Source organism: Rhineura floridana, chromosome 2 (assembly GCF_030035675.1).
Source record: "Rhineura floridana isolate rRhiFlo1 chromosome 2, rRhiFlo1.hap2, whole genome shotgun sequence".
NCBI lineage: Eukaryota > Metazoa > Chordata > Lepidosauria > Squamata > Rhineuridae > Rhineura > Rhineura floridana.
Genome location: NC_084481.1, coordinates 192,769,351 through 192,790,926, shown reverse-complemented (window position 1 = coordinate 192,790,926; position 21,576 = coordinate 192,769,351). Strand labels below are relative to the sequence as shown.

The following is a 21,576-nucleotide window of genomic DNA, read 5'->3' as shown; positions in this document are numbered from 1 at the left end:
ATTGTTGTATGGGGCCGGTATATGGGTACATTCAGATACCAGCTCTGGAATTGGAACAACATAAATTTCTAACAAGAGCTCTGGGTGTCCCTAGATCTAATCCTAAGTCTGTTGTATGCATGAGATCAATCTGCTGTTCGGTGAAAACCTTAGACCAGAAAGCTGCCATTTACTATTGGCTAAAAATAATTTTCCAGCAGGTCTCTCTCCTTGTCATAATGGCCTATCAGGACATGGGGCCAGAATCATAGGCTTCCAAAACTAATCAGATAATCTCTGAATTGGACTTCTCTGTGGGTCACTTGACAAATAAAGGTTACAGTGACACCCACTTGGAACTTGCAAGGCACTTAGCTGATATGGTTTTCCAGGTTACCACACATTCGTGTCCAACTGTCTCTTATATAAAACTTTGCCGTTCATCCTGGGACATTGCCCCCATATTTAGCCTTCAACTTTCCATCTTCCCTTAAGGGGCTTTTAATTAAATGTAGGCTAAATACTTTACAGAGAGCCAGTGTGGCACAGTGGTTAGATTGTTGGACTACTACCTGGGAGACCAGAGATGAAATCCCCACATAGCCATAAAGCTCACTGGATGACCTTGGGCGAGTCACTGCCTCTCAACCTTAGAGGAAGGCAATGGTAAACCCCCTCTGAATACCACTTGCCATGAAACCCTATTCATAGGGTCGCCATAAGTCAGAATCAACTTGAAGGCAGTTCATTTTCCCCCAAACACTTTACAGTTGACAGAGATTAAGGGGTGTTATAAAGGCCATCTTAATATGAACAAATGTTGCCCTGCTGGTTATGGGAAGATGGTACCTTGACAAACAAAACTGTGTTTTTATTAGCAGAAACAGATTATTTATATCAGGCTGCTAAGTATGTTAAATTATTTTTAGTGAGGAGAAAAGCTTTTCTTCCTTCAGATGATAATAAACAGTTAGAGCTATTTTATAATTGTTATTAATTATCCTCTTTTTTGCAGTGTTGTATATTTATACTCCTTAATTATTTATTTCTTCTTTGTAATCATTCTTTTAATGCTTTACCTGTGTCTCTTTCTTTTAGTGTGTATGCAAAAAGCCTGGCAGGTTGTTGCATAATAAACTGAACTAATAATGTTTTAACTTGTAAAGTCACTGACATTTTTTCAGTATATAAAGCAACTAACAAATGTGGTAAGTTGTTGCTGTTATTAATATTGTTATTGTTGCTACTGCTATCATTATTGCAGCAACAGCAGCAGTGGCACAGGGTTACATTTTAAAAAGAAAGAAAATCCTCAGCCACCTTGTTGAACTGTAAGAGGAGAGAGAGAGAGAGAGAGAGAGAGAGAGAGAGAGAGCTCAAAATGCTGGGACTCCTTCCCTCCCCCCACAAAAGATTTTATAATATTCAGAGAGTGCTGAAAAAAGCTAGGTCAAATACCTGGGAAAGATATTATGAAAAGCAGTACATAAATGCCTTTAATAAAATATAAGTTTAAATGAATGAAAACTATGTCTGTAAGAGGCATCTCAGAAACCTGCCTTGTCTTCTCTCAGTCAAATGATGTACAAAGAAGGGCTGGCAGGAAAAGGAGTGCAGGGCTGGCACAGTAAATTGATGGTTGGGGTTCTTCATTGGAGGCCTCCCAGTGATTGCAAACTGGGCTGGAGAACCAAAGTAACTGGACTAGCAAGCAAGCCCAGAACTAAGAGAGGAAGGGGGCAGCGGCTGTACAAAGCAGCAGGAGGGAGAGAAAAATATGGAACTAATCTGGAGCTTTTGGGGAGGACAGAGTAAAAATGGTCTTGTGTGACTCTTGAATACAAAAAAACTCATTGTTTTACAGCTCTTAAGCTACATAAACCATTCGATTAATTAATCTCAATAATTTAGTTAAAAACCTTTCATTTGACTAAAAAGTGCCCCTCATTAATATTCTTTTTAGAAGAAAAATTCATAAAGGCTGCAGATGCCAACTGCTATCTTAAAAGAGGCATTCCCCCTTTTCTCTCACCTAGGCAAGACTGACTCTTGCAAGTGGATGCCAGAAGTGTGCATCATTTTCTAGAAACAATGAATTATGCTTCATGCTGCAAAAGTATCTTATCTACCTATACACACATTTGATTGATTCATCAGCCAAAACGTCACATGATTACTTGTCTAAGATTTCTTCCATTGGATTATGAAAATGGAAATGGACTGCCTTCAAGTCGATCCCGACTTATGGCTACCCTATGAATAGGGTTTTCATGGTAAGTGGTATTCAGAGGGGGTTACCATTGCCTCCTTCTGAGGCTAGTCCTCCCCAGCTGGCTAGGGCCTGCTCACCTTGCCACAGCTGCACAAGCCAGCCCCTTCCTTGTCCGCAACTGCCAGTTGGGGGGCAACTGGGCTCCTTGGGACTATGCAGCTTGCCCACAGCTGCACAGGTGATCTTTAGCTGGCTGTTTACACCCAGGAGACACGAGCAGGGATTTGAACTCAAAGACTCTGGACTCCCAGCCAGGCTCTCCTCCCCACTATAGCTCTACTTTAAAGTAATTGCTGTAGTACATACTCTGCATTTGAATACTAGGGAAATTAGAACTCCCTGCGACTAACGTTTGAGAAGTTTGGATCACACACATAGAGATACCGCACAGCTCACCCTAGCAGGGAGGATGAGATTTGGATTCACTGCCAGAATAAGGGTGCATTCCCTGTGCAATAAAAATAATCTGCTGGAAAGATCCTCCAAAACACATTTCCCTGGAAACTAATGAACACTAGTGTCTGGGGCAAAAAGGTTGAGATTTAAATCATGCTGATAATTTGTACTGGAGTTTGTTATAAAGCACATACATAGATATCATGGCATCATACAGATGGAAGGGACCCTACAGATCAATCTTATTTTTCTTCTATTATCTTTATCTTACTCTATCTTCACATGTCCATTATGCATCTCACAAGACTCTTCTGACCCCAACTGCCTATATTTTCTGTTGTGATGCTCCATCCTCATCTGCTTCAGACAGAGTTTATATCTTGGCCCTCTAGTGTTCTGACCTCATCTACAGTACACTGATTCAGCACTTTAGGTTTCTGTCTATAGATTTGTGCTGTGTACAAAAATTGACCAATTTGGAAACGTCAGCCAGCTCCAAATTCAGATGGGTAAACACACACACACACACACCAAACTGGATCCAAGTCACCTGAAGACAAGCAAGCTGTATCATAGGAATCTTAACAATTCAGTATTCCACTGTATACTGTGACCATAACTCCTATGAAATATACACATATATGACCAAATTAGACATATTAAATGTGCCTTTGCATTTCATGTGCAGATTTTTTACAAACGCAAATAACATCAGCTGACTGTGTGTATGTGATAATTACCCAAATCATAGCAGGAATGGAGGGGAGGAAAGGGTAAAATCCTCCCTTCATACTTGTTTGATCCCAGTAATTATCAGCCCCTTCCCAGCAGGTGTAATTTGCAAAAAACAAAACAAAACAAAAAAACCACCAAAGCCAAAAATGCATCATTGGATTCAACATAATGTCTAGTTTGGCCCATACACACATAAAATATTCACACACCAGCTCCCAAGGTTCCATCACACTTTAGCATAATCAAGAAAGACAACCTATGATGAGGCTATGTAAGTAGAAGCAGAGTGAATTCTCAGTGACCGAAGTCACCATGTGAAAGGGGCATGTTTAGTTCTTCCCTCCATTATGTCTCTATATTGATGATGTACCATTCACTGATACTGTGCAAAGCAAAAAAGCTGCATTTGAGGCTACTATTGCAGTGAGGCCCCCTTTAGGATGCAATCTCTATGAATGGATGTGAAAGTTGGACAGTGAAAAAAGCGGATAAGAGAAAAATCAACTCATTTGAAATGCGGTGAAGGAGAGCTTTACGCATACCATGGACTGCGAAAAAGACAAATAACTGGGTGTTAGAACAAATAAAACCAGAACTGTAACTCGAAGCTAAAATGATAAAACTGAGGTTATCATACTTTGGACACATCAGGAGAAGACATGATTCACTAGAAAAGACAATAATGCTGGGAAAAACAGAAAGGAGTAGAAAAAGAGGAAGGCCAAACAAGAGATGAATTGATTCCATAAAGGAAGCCACAGACCTGAACTTACAAGATCTGAACAGGGTGGTTCATGACAGATGCTCTTGGAGGTCACTGATTCATAGGGTCGCCATAAGTTGTAATTGACTTGAAGGCACATAACAATAACAAAACTGCAGTGAGGCCAAAAACTGTCCTCTACTGACACTGAATAGCCTAGTCCCCATTGGCGGCTGATCCACAGTAGGGTGCAATGTTTCTGAATGCACAGAGATTCACTGTGCCCCATTAAGAGTCTTTATAGGATACAGGCACATGTATTTTGCCTGTCATAATGACAGGCATTTTGACAGTGTTCAGAAAAGTGAATCACGAAACAAAGAACACAGTTCTGGTATGAAAGAAGAGAACATAAGGAGGACACTCCATCAGAGATGCTTAAGCTGGTGAAGTCCCCTTACTCAGTGCAAGTATGGCAGTGCCCACCCTAAACCCCCAAATCCCCCAAAGCTACAACCCATTACCTTCTCTGTTCCTTACATTCATATTCTATACATTACCTCATATTTACAGACAATCTTGACTTGCTTCTGAAAGAGAAACCAAAACTGACATATTTGCTCATGCCTAGTAATCCCTGCAGAAAACTCTCACAAGACTGTAAAGAAAATATTGTTTCAGGATGGCTCACAGGGTGAAATATAGCCAGGACTGTACAGCTGGACTGAATGCAAGTCATGCAAGAAACCACCACAAAATGTTCTGCAGATGCAAAAGTCATTGAAATGAGCTGGTACAAAGTGTTCTAAAGGTGGGATGTCTGGTTAGGTTTCAGCTGCCTAACAAGAAAACAATGGATTTGGTTATATTTGATTTCAACCTAAAGCTAAAAACTGCCAAGTTTCCTCTATTTCAGATAGGAGGTGGTCATCCAAAGGTAGCTTTACTGAACATATATCACTGATTTATTTTCTCATTCCTGATTAGTGCCATCATGGGTTATAGTTACTCAACAATCAGAAATGCATTGTAAAAGACTTCAGATCATATATTATTCCAGAGGGTGGCTGTTTTAATCTACTGAGTAAAAAAACCCAGTCTTATTTATGTATTTATCACTATTTATCATTTATAGCCATCTCTGCTATCTTTTCGGCACCTTTTGAAGACTTTCCTCTTTCTTTTTTTAAAAATGTTTTTAACCCCTTTTAAGGTTTTCTTAAATGTTTTTAATGCTGTTTTGTTTTAATGTATTTTAAGATCTATTTTTATGATGTTTTAAAGTGTTTAACTGATTTGTTTGCCGCCCTGGGCTCCTGCTGGGAAGAAGGGCGGGATACAAATTAATTAAATAAATAAATAATAAATTTATATCTCACCTTTCCTCCAAGGAGCTCAAGGCTGCATACATCGTTCTCCTCCCTCTCCGTTTCATCGTCACAACAACCTAGTGAGACAGGTTAAGCTGAGAGACAGCTCAAGTCACCCAGTGTGTTTCATAAGTGAGTTGGGATTTGAACCCTGGTCTCCCAGGTCCCAGTCCAACACACTACACCACAGTGGCTCTTGTAGCACCTTAGCAACTAACATATTTATTCATGCATGAAAGCTTATGCCATAATAAATCTGTTAGTCAAAGACTTTCTGTTATTTTTCAGATCCTATACGCGACATACACCCTTCAAAATATGACCTACTATTCTAACTACTGCTTTCCCCTTTCACTGGGCTGTGAGGTCTCCCTCCCCTTGAAAATCAAAGATGGGAGAAACGGAGATAGAGTCAAGGTGTTAGGTTATGAGGTGTAGAGTATCCTGGCGGATCACAGTTTATTTTAATTAATCGACTCAAAAAATAGCAGCAAGGAGTAATTATTAATAATCAAGGAAAATTGGATTATTTCTCTGCAGTGCGGTGCTGACTGGATGGAGATGTAGGTGCAGAACTAAAGTTCATTGGTGCAACCCACAGAAGTAAAAGAGCTGACTGCTGCAGTTTGTTGGAAAAGGTGGGAGGAAGGAAATTCACTAAACACGGTGTGATATAATCTACCCAACACAGAGTTATGTGTGCTCATCCCCAAATATATTGTAGGTGAAATATCTTTGTGTCTATGGATTAGTTCCTAAGAATAGAAACCTGCATTATAGGAGGCAGCATGCTTCTGAATAGCAGTTTCTGGAAGCGGCAGGGAGCTGCTGTTGTGTTCAGGTCCTGCTTACATGCTTCCCACAGGAATCATCTGGTTGGCCACTGCAAGAACAAGATGCTGGACTAGATGGATCATTGGCCTGGTCCAGCAGGCTCTTCATATATTCTTATACCAGGTCAGACACTGTTTGTCCATCGAGCCCAGTATTATCTATGGCAATACTGCCTGGCAGCAACCTCAGAGTTATAGTTCCTCCCCAGAAGGTACAGCCCCTCTCCCCTCAGGCAAGGGAGAGCCCTGCAAGAGGATTGCTGCAAGAGGAACAGAATGCTCCCTCACTGACTGGCTTTACCTAGTAAGCATGCTCACTAGGAAAGCAGTGAACTAGTTTAAGATTCCCATGTAATGTCTGAAACTATTATTGTTGTGATGACTATTATTCTGATTTTTAAAAAACATAACAGCTGTAGTCAGACAGACCCAACTGCTGAGTAATAAGAACATAAGAAGAGCCTGCTGGATCAGGACAGTGGCCCATCTAGTCCAGCATCCTGTTCACACAGTGGCCAACCAGATACCCAAGGGAAGCTGGCAAGTAGGACCTGAGTACAAGAGCCCTCTCCCCTCCTGCAGTTTCCAGTAACTGGTATTCAGAAGCATACTGCCTCCGGCAATGGAGGCAGAGCATAGCCATCATGGCTAGTAGCCATTGATAGCCTTATCCTCTATGAATTTCTTTAATCCTCTTTTAAAGCTATCCAAGTTGGTGGCCATCATGGCCTCTTGCAGGAGTGAATACTATAGTTTGACTATGCACTGTGTGAAGAAGTAGTTTCTTTTCTCTGCCCTGTATCTGAGTCTGTTCAAGCCTATCCTTAGTCCACATTTGCTTTAAGTACAGTAACAAAAATGGTTAGCCAGGGAACTTTTAGATATCTGTAATATCTAACACTTCAACCCTAAATGGAATACAGGGTGTATCTTATATATTTCAGTGTTATCACTTAGAGATATTACTTAAGTTTGGTTTTATATTTTGAGATCATTCTTTTTTTATAACATGATGGGGAACTATGTTTGTGAGGGATAAAAAATAAAGGTTTATTTAAGAGAAAATCTATTAGCAGCCCTACAGGTTTGTTGGTTTGTTTGTTTAAGATTTTCTCTTCCCTTGGGGACATAAAATTTGCTGGAGTCAACTAGTACTTTTACAGCACTTCATGCCCTTGCAGAAGAGGACTTTTAGTCTAGAAAAGGCTATTAGAGGCTGAACACTCCTCATATCACAGGCCTATAACCCAGGTGTGATGTCACACTTACTCTTCTTATTTCATGAACCTATTCTATTCTCTTTGAGGGATGTATGCTCCCCTTTTCCAGCAGCAGAGTTTATACTTCCCATGATCATTTTGTTTTTTAAAAAGGTTACCTCCTATAGCAATACCAGCCTTCACTGTGAGTGTTCAGAATCAGGGATGGGGAAAGATTTGATTCAGTTCACATTTAAAGGCAAACTTTCCAAAACAATACATGAAATGAAACACAGTCATCCTTCAAAATTTGCACTTCTCTGAATTTTGCAGTGCAGTTCTCTTGTCAAGTAATGAGCACAAAAATGCACATACGAGGGTAAAGTGCCCATTTAAAATGCATACATTAGTGAAAATAACATACAAAAATGCATTAGATTACAGGAAGCTGCTTTGCAAAAATGTGTATATTAGGCAACATTGCATACAAATGTACGTATATTAGAAGAAATTTGCACTAAAATGCCAACAAAATTTCATGAGGACTTTTTTAAAAAAAATCTCAAACTGATGTAAACTGAAAACAGCCATCCTTGGCAAAACGAGAAAGTGAGAGAACAAAACAGATAGATTCACTCATCCCTAGTCGAATATCATGTTTGGGCTGCCAGACTGAAGTTAGCACAAATAAGAGGAAAGTCCACAGCTTTCTTAACTGTAATCATCTGACTAAACCCCTGAGTTTAAGAATATAACAAGAATTCCATTAAGCACATAACGTCATCCTTCCATCGGTTCTGTTGGACAAGCCCCAAATATATTGTCTGTCTGACTGCCATTAACTTCCCTTGGTCTTTTTCAGGAGATTGAACTTGTTGTCAGTTTTAAAAGGGAACAGTGTGTTGTGGGGGAAGAGATCTATTGAACAAAGGGTATCTCTAAAATGAGAATGATAAACTGAGCTGTATAATCAGCTTGCATAATATAGTATTGGGGAGCACAGCTACTTGCCTGTGTTCTCCATTGTTTATCAATGACAACATCACTTCAGGTGCAAACTCAGTAACAGGTTCATCAGTGCCCTATTTATTTATTTATTACATTTATATACCACCACATAGCCAAAGCTCTCTGGGCAGTTTACACAGGGTTAACAACAACCCTATGAGGATTTTTAAAAAACAAAGCAGTTCCTCTGCCCCCAACCAAAAAACATCTGTGCAGGTGCCATAGTGGCAATTATATATATATGACTTCCCAATATATGCCTGGGGTGCTGAGGGTTAATCCTGCTTTGAGGCTCACTTTGTTGGCTATTATTTGTTTAAGGCAGGCAATCAATCAAGCTTCTGCTTTTATTTTGTTCGTTCTTCTTTCCTTTCCTTTTTCACCCAGGGAACTATTACAGGAATATCATGCCCAGGATCTTGGTTTAACTCTGCAGTTCTCTAAGGAGATCTCCCCCCACCCGCCCCTCCCAAAAGGGGCCTTCTGAGCTCGTTTTGCTAATGTATTCTCAAACCAAATTAGGGGCTCTGACTCTCGGTGAAGTTCGTGAGTTAGTTGCCACGATGCACTGAATTAAAGATACCATCTCGGACTCAAATCAGATTAGAGCCCACACACACACACATGCAAAAGCCCGGTTTCTAATCAATTTTATAAAGGGCCATCAGCAGAGATACACTAATGGTATTGAGCCAAGATCTTTAAACTAAGTCTGCATGAAGACTGCAGAGATAAAACATACAATGTATTAAAGAGAGAGTTCTTTGCTACTCCCTTCCCACCAACATCCCAATGTACATGGGGAAAGCATTTCAAAATGCCAAAATGCCCTTCTTGACACACACACAAAATTTTTGACCAGACCCCCTCCTCCCCCACCACAATACACACACACACACACACACACTTTTTCTCTTTCAGTCACATATCTAGAACTTTCCCCACTTTCTTTTACAGACTGAACCACAATAGATCCAGAGTACTTGAATTTAAGGTTATTTAGGCACACTGATTCACCTGTTCAGAGGGTCAGTAAAATAGTACCTGTTAGGATCAACCAGGTTTACAATGCAGTCTCCAATCTTACAAGTAAGATTAAAAAGTTGGATATTCAAGAATGTTTTTAAAGGAAAAATAGATTTTGTGGCATGAGGGCCTGTTGGATCCCTGCCTGAAAACTGAGGCAGTATGAAGATGGTAAATTTGAAAAAGGACTTGTGGTGTTAATTAGTTAAATCTGGTAAGGCCTCTGGCTATGAGGAGAGATCGCAGCATTTGGGGCTTTTTAGATTAGAGCAAAGGCGAGGAAGAGGTGATATGATATAGTGCATAAAATTATACATGGCATGGAGAAAGTGGATAGAGAAAAGTTTTTCTCAATCTCTCATAACACTAGAACTCGTGGATATCCAACGAAGCTGAATGTTGGAAGATTCAGGTCAGACAACAGGAAGTACTTCTTCACGCAGCGTATAGTTAAACTATGGAATTCTCTCCCACAGGAGGCAGTGATGACCATCAACTTGGATGCCTTTAAAAGAGGACTAGACAAATTCATGGAGGATAAGGCTATCAGTGGCTATTACCTCTGCCTCTACAGAGGCAGTATGCTTCTGAAAACCAGATGCTGGAAACCGAAGGAGGGGAGAGTGCTGTTGCACTCGGGTCTGCTTGACGTCTTCCCATGGGCAACTGATTGGCCATTGTGAGAACAGGATGCTGGACTAGATGGGCCACTGGCCTGATCCAGCAGGCTCTGCTTATGTTCTTATGTACAGATAGGCATACTTGAGATAAAGTAGTAGGAGCTAGGGCTGGATTTGCTATTAGTTAGAGACAGCCAGTGTGGTAAAGTGGTAAGAGTGCTGGACAAAGACCTGGGAGGTCAGGGTTCAAATCCCCATTCAGCCAGGATGCTCACTGGGTGATCTTGGCCCAGTCACCTTCTCTCAACCTAACCTACTGCAAGGGTTGTTGTGAGGATAAAACGGGGAGGGGGAAACAATGTATACCACCTTAAGCTCCTTGGAGGAAGGATACACATGTAATAATAATTAAATAAGTTAAAATATTTGTAAATTATTTATAAAATTATTTCTATACCACTGTATCAGAAAATATCCAGGTGGTGAACAATGATAAAACACCGCTAAAAACGATGCAAATAATCATTAATAGGCTAATAAAAAAAGCTGCAAAGGCCTGTTGATATAAAGTTATCAAGAGACACCTGAAAGTCAAAAGTGAGGACTGTGATGTTCCTGTAAGTTAGCATCTGTAAATATGGTAAGTGCGGGTCTATTGGGTGATGTATGGTAATTGACTGAGAGAGAAAGAGGGAGTACATGGGTGAGAAGCTGAAGTATGCTGGATGATGATTGGCTGAGTGGCTGAAGGTATAAATGGAGGTTTGTGAGTGATGAGAGGTCGTGGGTTGGAAGGTGGGAGAGAGTCGGTTAGAGAGAGGTTGTTGAGTTGGTTGGCAGAGTTCTGAGGGAAGTTTGGATTGGATTTGGCTGATATTTAAAGAGGATAAATATGAACAGAAACATAAAGAGTAACCATATATGAAACCATAAGCTTGTGAAACATTCCTAAAGCAATCTTGTTATTTCCTGTTATTAGTAAATAAATACTTATTTGGTTTACCAAAGGCCTGATCCTTGGCTGGGGAATATACAGACCAGAAGGGAGGGCAAAGTAATTACCAAGGCTGAACAGAAGCAGTATCTAATGGTGGCAGCGGTGAAGGGAGAAATTGTAACAAGTCAAGTATCCAGAGCAACCCAGAGTTGTATGCTTTTTATATAAAGATACAAGGGGGTTGGGAACAGCATAAGCACTCAGTCACAAAAGTAACCAGCTAGAGAGAAACTCAGGCAAAGTCTCTGGGAGTATTGGTTACAGGACCTGACTGGTGGTGTTGCCTAGCAGTGGGATCTACTGAGATCTGTGCTAGAGCGGAGTGAGAAACCATATAAAGGACGGTCTGGACTGGTGGTGTCCCTGGTGGTGCCTAGTGAAAGGCAGTAGCCACAAGCAGGTGGGAACCTGACAGGGAGAACCAGGGAAGGGCGTCACAAGGACACCTGCCAAATCTCTGCTGGAAGAGTGTTTCACAACATGGGACTAGCAACACAAAATTTCCAACTTCTGAGGCCAGTTGGGCCCCTGTGACACAGGAGATAATTAATACCCTACCTCCAGTAGATCTCAATATGGCCCTTAAGGTATATTGTTACTAGCTTGGGTATGTGTATAAATAACCTCCCAAGATACTCTCTAACCCAGCGACTCTAACTGTAAGAAGCAGCAGTACAGTGGCAAATTCAGAAATATAGGATCCCTTCATGTTAGTCATAGCCACACACACCCTATGTTGCTGCTGGGTTGAGAATGAGATCCTTGTTAACACCTTCTTCCACAGCAACAGATATCCCTAGCAACCAATAAGCATGAACAAGGAGAGTGTTAGCTGCTGAGAAGAGTATTCTCAATGGCTGACTCACCTCCTTTCACTCTGATTGGCTCAAATCAGCAGGAAAGAACAAGGAACCATGTTAGAAGACTGTTCTCAGTGACTAGCACATTCCCCTTTCATGCTAATTGGCTCATAGGATGCTGGAGACATTGGAACCCTGCTCACAAAAAAGTAAAGGGTCTAAGAACCCCTGACACCCTGGACGACTACACCCCTGGTAAGAAGAGACTGCTAAAATGGCCTGACTAGTTGAACAGGTTTAGTCTGACAGATTCCCTTGTGTTATGGACATTAGCTGTTGCCTGTCTTTATCAACGGCCAGCAAATATCTGAATGAGCAAGAAAGGTATGAAGATGACTACTCCTATTGTCTTCCAACTGGCTGAACTACGCTGGCAGTTCTAGAGACAAACTGAGTTAGGCTGAGACAAGAACACAAAGGACTGAGTTGTTCCCTCTAGGATGGGGGTTCCCCTAGAAATCTGATGAGGAGCAATAAACTCTGGGACAGCTGCGAATCTCCACTTATGTTCAGCCTGTATATATTTATTTATTTATTTCATTTTTAAACCACCCATAGCTAGTAGCTCTCTGGGCACTGTACAAAACAGAGTTAAAATACCATGTCACAATAAAATCCGATTCAAATAACAGGAAAATTTAAAACATTAAGATGAACAATTAACATTAAACATTAAAACATTAAATTATTTATATGTGTAAATAAACTATATATTACAAACATGCCAGTAAGCCTCCAGTGACCTCACTGTAAAGGAAACAAAACCTGGCCACATGAAGCACTCCCAAGGTCCTCACTGCTTAGAGAACTGGGGTGCATGCAACAATTTAACATTTAGCCCAGCATGCCTCTGTATTCTCTCATTATCTGTATAATCTTTCCTTCTTTCTCTCCCTTCTTCCGATGCCACATTCCAAACTGCAGCAGGGATGTTTTGTGCACCATCACTATACAGCCCTGAGCAAGAATAAACAGATTAAGGGCTCCCCCTGGGGTAAGATTCAAATGAGAATCTGAGGTCCTAACTAGATCTGATGGGGTGGACACAATTCTTTCCATGTGTCCATCCTGTTGGTTTTATTTTTTTACATATTTTAACCATAAAGAGGGCTTGCAGGAGAGGGGTCCTTGCCCCCTCCCTGGCTTATCTCCTCTCAGTCTGTTGCTCTGTTCCTAGCTTAATTCCAGTATCAGAGTTGGAGGGGGGGGGAGAATGGCTGAAGCAGCCAACTGCATGGATGTTTACAACTCTAATATGCACTGCTTTTACTATAAAGCAGGGAATGTCACCCTACCAATGTTGTTAGATTAGAAGCCCCATCATTCCTGCCATTGGCTGTGCTGGCTGGGGTTGATGGGGCTGAACATCCAGAGGATGAACAGGTTTGCCCCATCATTGCTATACAAGATACACCCATCCACCCACAGCACCTGTTTATATTCACTAATAGGCAAAAAAGCTTGCGGTTTAAGAATGTACCTGTATCCAACAGATATTTCTATCAAACTTTAAAAAACAGGCAAATTGGAGAGCTATAGTGAATGCACCAGGGGAGCAGGAGACCAGACCTCCTCTCTGAGATATTGTACTGCCCTACAAATTTGTCAAAATGCAAACACAATTTGGGTTGGTCTTTCAAAGTCCAATCTACTTTCTGTGCAGCTTGGAAGAATTTGGTAACATGGTCCTCTGAGCATTTGTAGGGCAGTAGAATATCTCCGAGAGGAGGTCAGGTCTCCTGCTCCCCTGGTGCATTCACTATAGCTGCCTAATTTCTCTGCTTTTTAAAGTTTGATAGAAATATCTCTTGGCTATAGGTACATTCTTAAACTGCAAGGTTTTTTTTGCTTATTAGTGAATTTCTCTGCTTTTCAATCTGGGAGGTAAGAAATTAGATCCTGTGCAAGTTTGCTGAGAATGGATCGATCATTTGCATGCTTATTGAATTCAGTGGGATTTACTCCCGGGCAATCATGCTTAGGATAGGTGAAACTGACCACAGGGGATGGGGAGGGGAGGATGGGGAGGGGAGGATGGGGAGGGGAGCAGGCAAGATGGGAGGAGGAGGAGGGCAGGTTTGATCATTTGCATATTTATTGAGTTCACTGGGATTTACTCCCATGCAACCATGCTTAGGATAGGTAAAACTGACCGTGGGGAGGGAGGCCTGGAGTGGGCAGGGGAAAAAGAAAAAGGAAGAGGGGAGGAGAGGGAGGAGAAAGGGAGAGGAAGAAGGGAGGAGGAAGGGAGAGGAGAGGAGAAGGGAAGGAGGGGAAAGGCAGGTCTAATCATTTGCATGCTTATTGAGTTCAATGGGATTTACTCCCATGAAATCATGCTTAGCATCAGAGCTTGGAAAAGTTACTTTTTTGAACTACAACTCCCATCAGCCCAATCCAGTGGCCATGCTGGCTGGGGCTGATGGGAGTTGTAGTTTAAAAAAGTAACTTTTCCAAGCTCTGCTTAGCATATGTAAAACTAACCAGGAGGGAGGGAGGGAGGGCTGGAGTGGGCAAGGGATAAGGAAGAGGGGAGGGGAGGAAAAAGGGAGAGGAAAGGGGAAAGGCAGGTCTGATCATTTGCATGCTTATTGAGTTCAGTGGAATTTACTCCCATGCAATCATGGCTAGGATAGGTAAAACTGACCATGGGGGAGGGGGAGGGGAGAGTAGAGGGAAAGAGGAAGGGGGAGAGGGAAGGAGGGGGAGGGGGAAGGAGAAGATTGAAAGGCGAGGGAGAAGCAGGGGATTGCAAGGGGAGGGGGAGGGATGAAAGAAGGGGGAGGGAAGGGACAAAAGGGAGGTGATGGGACAAAGGAGAAAGGGAGGGCAGGTTTCATCATTTGCATGCTTGAGTCCAGTGGGATTTACTCCCCTGCAATCATGCTTGAAAATGAAATGGACTGCCTTCATGTCAATTCTGAGTCATGGTGAGTGGTATTCAGAGGCGGTTTACCATTGCCTTCCTCTGAGACTGAGAGGCAGTGACTGGCCCAAGGTCACCCAGTGAGCTCCATGGCTGTGTGGGGATTTGAACCCTGGTCTCCCAGGTCATAGTCCTAGGATAGGTAAAACTGACCATGGGGGAGGAGGAGAAGGGAGGAGGGTGGAGAGGAGGGGAGGAAGGAGGAGGGGATTGGAAGGGGATAGGGAGGGGAAGGGAGGGGTGAAGGAAGGGAAGGGAAGGGGCAAGAGTGAGGGGATAGGAGGACAGGTTTGATCGTTTGCATGCTTTCTGAGTTCAGTGGAATTTACTCTTGTACAATGATGCTTAGGATAGGTGAAAATGACCTGGGGGAGGGGCAGGGAGGAAGGAGGGGGGAGGAAAGGAGATTGGATGGGTGGGCGCTGGGCAGAGGGGAAGCCCTTTTCCTTTCCAAAAGGAAAACATTGTGAACAGTATAATCCTTTTTCAGTGTTTTCCCCACCTTTTTATTCCACAGCAGGCACATGTAGCCTCCCACCCAAATTTAAACCAAAGCTGTCCCTGGCCACATCCACACCAGACCTTTATTTCCCTTTAGACAGTCATGGCTTCTCCCAAAGAATTCTGGGAAGTGTAGTTAGTGAAGGGTGCTGAGAGTTGCTAGGAGACGACCTGTTCCCTTCACAGAGCTTCAGTCAGAGCAGCTGACTGTTAAACCACTCTGGCCACTGGACCTCTGTCAGGAGAATAGTAGTCTCCTCTCAGCATCCTTCACAAAGGGGAAGCCATGACTGTCTAAACTAAAATAAAGGTCTGGTGTGGATGTGGCCTCCTGATTAGGGAAGCCAATTGGCTGTGAGTCTGGCTTTTAGAACACACTGACAGTTGGTTCTTACTGAGCATGCCTGGGCTTATAATTGAGTTCAATGCCAAGATTCTTAAATTAATAAAATATCTGCCAGGCATTTTTTTTAACTTTTGAACTGCAGAAGATGAAGGTCAGAGTATGGGGCAAGGTCAGTAATAGGATTACAGGTACTCTGTGAACATGGCTGATTTTTAATTAATTTCAACAAATTATGAGAACTCTGACAGAAAAAAGAACAAGAAGGGTCTGTTTTTTTCTCTCTTTTCACTTTGAACTCTCGATTCTGTCTGACAGTTTTGTGTATCGCCATGAAAATTTAGAAGGTTGTTAAGCAAGCGTTTCTGAGTTCAGGAGTATAAGTTTTGTAAGGGTTTGTTTTGAAATGAGCTCATGGGAAGCATCAGAATGGCATGGGGGTATTTTCGATTTAACATTGCAGAATGCAGAAAATCTATGCTGACTATAGCATACAGCCATTCTCATGGCTGTGTGATATCAATGGGACAGACTCATAAACGATGGCTTTGTCACATCTGTTTTGGTCCTGAGTTCAAAGAAGAAATGCCCCTTCTAATTATTTTTTTTATAAATTCTGAGGCATCTCTGAGTTTCAGCATTACAGCATTCCCCAAAATGTGAACACCTGGACTGTCACCCATTTCATTTTGGAGAGTTTTGCTCTAACTGCTGTTAAGCACATACCTAAAGTCAGTCTATTACATTAAACCCAGTGTGGCACTGGCTTCTTTAGGCATTGTAAAAAGGACAGATGGCAGGCCATGCACCTGCTTTCATCCCTGTTTTGCACAGATTCTCACCTGATAGACAAAGTGCTCACCCCTTCAAACTATGTAAAACTTTGATCTTAAATTTGCATAAGGCTAGAGACAGGTCTGGGTAACTGCTGGAATCTATACTTTCAGAAATGGAAAATCATCCACTGTGTGTTTCAGAGTTCCAGCATCCCTAGGTGTAACCTAAAACCTGCTTAGAACCTAAGAGAGCATAATCAAGCGTTTCACCTCTTCCTACACACCATCTCAAGACTGTGACCAATGTTGACTTTATAGCTTCAATACCAAACCAGCTTTTAGCTCTCTCCACCTTGCTTTGTTTAACATCCAGCCTGGTGAACAGTCCTAATGAACTTGAAAGCTTGCTCACTAGTTTTTGCCATTTTGACTGGTCCTAATAAAAATACTGCCTGGCTGTGGATTTTGACTCCCTCCCCCTCCTTATGGAGCAACATGGTTCCTTTGCTTTTTGTGCTTTTTTGTTTGTTTGGTAGTTTAGCAAGAATGATCTTTTCATCCATACTTAGGGAAAAAATGGTCACACAAATAGGCTGTAAACATGCTAGTCACCAGAAAAACTATTTCCATTATTTATTTATTTATTTTGTTTAAAATATTTCTATCCCACCCTTCTACCCTACAATAGGGCACTCAGGGCGGCTACAATAAAATCACACACGTATGTAATAAAATACACAATAAAATACACAATAAAACATTAAAAATTACAGTAAATTAAAATGTATAAAATACTATTAAAATACATAAAATGCATTATGCACATACATAAAATGCATTATGCATACATATACAAACATAAAACATCTATATATCTGCATACACATATAAGAAGGTGAGAATAAAAGAACTTAAAAGATAAAAATAAAAGACAAAAAACTTAAAACAGTGTCAGGCTGACCCATCAGTCCCAACCAAAGGCTCTCCGGAACAAAATAGTTTTTACAAGTTTCCGGAAGACCATCAGGGAGGGAGCAAAGCGGGCTTCTTGGAGCAGGGAATTCCAAAGTCTGGGAGCCACAATTGAAAAGGCTCTCTCCCACGTGCCTGACAATCTAACTTATTTCATTCCAGGCACGCAGAAGAGACAAGAGGTAGATGATCTTAAATCTAGGCTAGGAACATATGGGCGTAAGCGGTCCCTTAAGTACACTGGTCCAAGGTCATTTAGGGTTTTAAAGGTCAAAACCAGCACTTTGAATTGGGTTCGGAAACAAATTGGGAGCCAGTGGAGTTGATAAAGCACTGGGGTGATATGCTCCCTGCGCTGTGCTCCAGTTAACATTCTGGCTGCTGCATTTTGGACCAACTGTAGTTTCCAAATCATTTTCAAAGGCAGCCCCATGTAGAGTGTGTTACAATAATCGACCCTTGATGTCACCAGTGCATGTGTCACCATGGCCAAGTCAGCTGCTTCCAGGAACAGACGCAGCTGGTAGACCATTTTGAGATGACCAAAAGCACCCCTGGCTACCGCAGCCACCTGATATTCCAGCAGCAGGGGAGGATCCAGAAGAACACCCAGACTGCGGACCTGCTCTTTCAAGGGGAGTGCAACGCCGTCCAGAACAGGTTGCAACCCTATCCCTTGGACAGTTTTTCCCTTGGCCAGCAACACTTCCGTCTTGTGTGGATTAAGTTTCAGTTTGTTCGCCAACATCCAGCCTCCAGGCACCGGTTTAGGATGAGCAGTCCCACCCTGCCATCAGATGGAAGGGAGAGGTAGAGTTGAGTGTCATCAGCATATTGATGACATTGTACTCCAAATCTCCAGATGACTTCTCCCAGTGGTTTCATATAAATGTTAAAGAGCATGGGAGACAGAATGGAACCCTGAGGTACCCCATAGGCCAATGGCCAGGGGGTCGAGCAGAACTCTCCCAGCACCACTTTCTGGGTCCTGACCATTAGGTAGGAATGGAGCCACTGTAGAACAGTGCCTCCTAGACCCATCCCAGCGAGATGGTCCAGAAGGATACCATGATCGATGGTATCAAAGGCCACTGAAAGGTCCAGCAGCACCAACAGGGATGCGCTCCCCCTGTCCGATGCCCGGCATAGGTCATCAAGCAGGGCAACCAGGGCAGTCTCTGTCCCATGACCAGGCCTGAAGCCTGATTGAAAAGGGTCTAGATAATCCGATTCATCCAGGAAAATGGAGTTGAGTCGCCACCACCCTCTCAATCACCTTGCCAAGGAAGGGGAGATTAGAGACTGGGTGGAAGTTATTAAGATCCGCAGGATCTAGTGAAGGCTTTTTTAACAAAGGTCTAATCACAGCCTCCTTCAACAATGTTGGCATACAGCCTTCCCTTAGGGAGGTGTTAATCAGATATGTCAACCAACCAGCTACTCCCAATCTGGTGGATTTAATTAGCCAGGATAGGCAAAGATCAAGCAAGCAGGTAGTGGCCCTCATTTCTCCCAGAATCCTGTCCACATCCTCAGGTTTTACAAGCTGAAAAGTATCCATGGAAAAATGACCAGAGGGAGCAACGGGGACATCTGGTACAATTGTAATTAACAAGGAGTCCAAGTCAGTCCAAATGCAAGCAATTTTACCTGCGAAGTGCCTCGCAAACATTTCACAGCAAGCAACTGATGGTTCAGAGTCAGCTGTCGGGCCAGATCCCGAAAGACCCCGGACCACCTGAAAAAGCATAGCCTGATGGCACTGGGCAGACGCAATGGTGGCAGAGAAGTAAGCTTTTCCCCCCGCCAGTACCGCTGCATGGTAGGCTCAAAAATGAGCTCTAACCAGTGTTTGGTCAAAGACAGATTGAGTTTTTCTCCATCGTCGTTCTAGCCATCGTCCCTGCCATTTCATCAAACCCAAGGTTTGAGTAAACCAATGTGTATTATGGGCCTTCCCTGATGGGATAGGGCGCTTTGGATCTATAGTGTCCACCGCCTGGGTCACCTCTGTATTCCAGAGGTTGACCAGGGCTTCGGCAGTAGTGCCAGCCATGCTGGGAACATCCTCTAGAGTGCTCAGGAAACCATCAGGATCCATAAGTCTCCAGGGGCGGACCATATTAATCAGCCCATCACTCCTGTGGGGGTTATCCGGGGCACAAAGTCTAAACCTAAATCTATTCAGGTGCTGATCTGACCATGACAATGGAGTCACCGAGAACCCCCCACACACCCTAAGATCCCCGGCTTCCTGTCCCGAACAGAACACAAGGTCGAGCGTGTGTCCTGCCACGAGTTGGTCCAGAAGAAATTAAGGACAGCCCCATGGTTGTCATGGCAGCCAAGAAGTCCTGAGCTGGCCCTATGAGATTAACCTCAGCATGTATGTTGAAATCACCCAGGACTATCAGCCTGGGAAACTGCAACACCAACGTCGAGACCAGCTCCACCAGCTCAGGGAAGGAGACTGTTGGGCAGCGGGGTGAACAGTACACCAAAAGAGTCTCAACTCTGTCACCCTGAGCCAACACCAGGCACACATACCAAAGCCAGAGGAGTTACACACCTGGAGAGAGAACAGGTTGACCTGTCAATCAGTTGTGAAATCTCTTTGAAGCTGAAAAGTTAAAACATGCACTTGAGCTGATCCTACTAGGGTTTACAGTAAAAAGGGGCAGGGTTTGACTAGTGTTGTGTACCCCCATTTTCAGAAGAGAGAGGTGGAGACGCACTGGGACTGGCAGAACAGTGAGTGTGTTTCTACACCCTAGTCTTTTACCTGTCAATGATAAACATCTAAATAAAATCACATCCCTTCTAGAAAATAGCGATAGGTGCGGCAGTTTAGGGGAAATTGCCCTCTTAGGAATTTGACTCTCCTCCCCCAGTGTCCCAGAGCTTCCCCTAGGTTGCAAAGTACAGTTTTGGTTGATCACTGAAAACTTTCTATTTCTGAATTTGGTAATTTTTTCCAGGTATATACATTTGTTATTATTCATTAAGTCAAATAAATATCAGTAACTGTTTCTATTTCTGATAGAAGCAAAGTCTATGAGCTTCTAAAGGGAAAAAGAAATGTAAATCCACATGAATGTGCAACAGGTGTGTATCCCCTCAAAGCTACAAGTTTCCTACTTCTGAGGAGATATATGCAGGATTGAACTGTAAATCCCACTTAGTTCAGTCAGGCTTACTCCCAGATACTATAACCATGTATAGGATTACAGCCTTAACAATGTTCTATAAAGGGGAAGAGGAAAATAATATAATACACATTAATACTTGGCATCACAGAATAGCTTTCCAATAATCATGCTGAAAGCATTGCAGTTTTTAGGGCTGGCTGTGGCTTTAATTTTTAGCTGGAGGAACCCAAACTATACACAACCAAGAATTGCATCAAAACCTTCTCAGAAATCTTAGGCTCAAGTTTGTTTAATCTAAAGGGAAGCAGTTGTTTTGTTTTTTACATGAAACTATTTTATTTATTTATTACATTTATATACCACAATACAAAAAGAAATCTTTAAGTAGTTTACTTTTTTAAAAAAAATAAATCTAAATTTATGTAACAATACAACAACATTCAACTAAGATATTTTAAGGGCTAAATAAAACAGTAAAACTATGTGCTACAGATAAAACTGAGTAGTGCACATAAAGAAAAAAAATAGGAATTGGAGTCCAGGAAAGCTGGGACCCGCATGTATGACTAAGAGGCATTTAAAGCTAGTTACTGTCTCTGCCTCTCAAGCTATGGGGGGGGGGGTATTCCAAAGAACAGGTGCTACCACAGAGAAAACTCACTTCGATTTTATCATCAAGTGACAGTCTGCTGGTTATGGAACAGCCCTCAGGGTTTCCTCAGAAGATCTTAAGGTTCAGCGTGGTCTGCACTGGAGAATGCTGTCTGCTAAGTACCCTGGTCCCAAGTTGTTTAGGGATTTAAATGTCAACAACAAAACCTTGAAACTGACCTGCACCTGATAGGCAGCTAATGCAGGGGCTGGATTTCCTTGATTAATACAGATCTACTGACCACAGGGATTTTCAGAGC

The 21,576-nt window shown here is 42.4% G+C and overlaps 1 protein-coding gene across 6 annotated transcripts in view; it reads right to left on the bottom strand.

Moving 5' to 3' along the window:
• The window catches only part of ESRRB (estrogen related receptor beta), a 258,747-nt gene that overhangs the window by 114,917 nt on the left and 122,254 nt on the right, over window positions 1-21,576 (bottom strand). The window contains exon 3 of one of the 6 annotated variants that reach the window (XM_061611807.1): window positions 5,465-5,532. The exons of the other annotated variants lie outside the window; for them this stretch is intronic. Within the exon in view, the coding sequence (XP_061467791.1) occupies window positions 5,465-5,520 (56 nt within the window). The 5' untranslated portion in view covers window positions 5,521-5,532. The remainder of the gene's footprint in view (window positions 1-5,464; window positions 5,533-21,576) is intronic. 6 annotated transcript variants of the gene reach the window in all.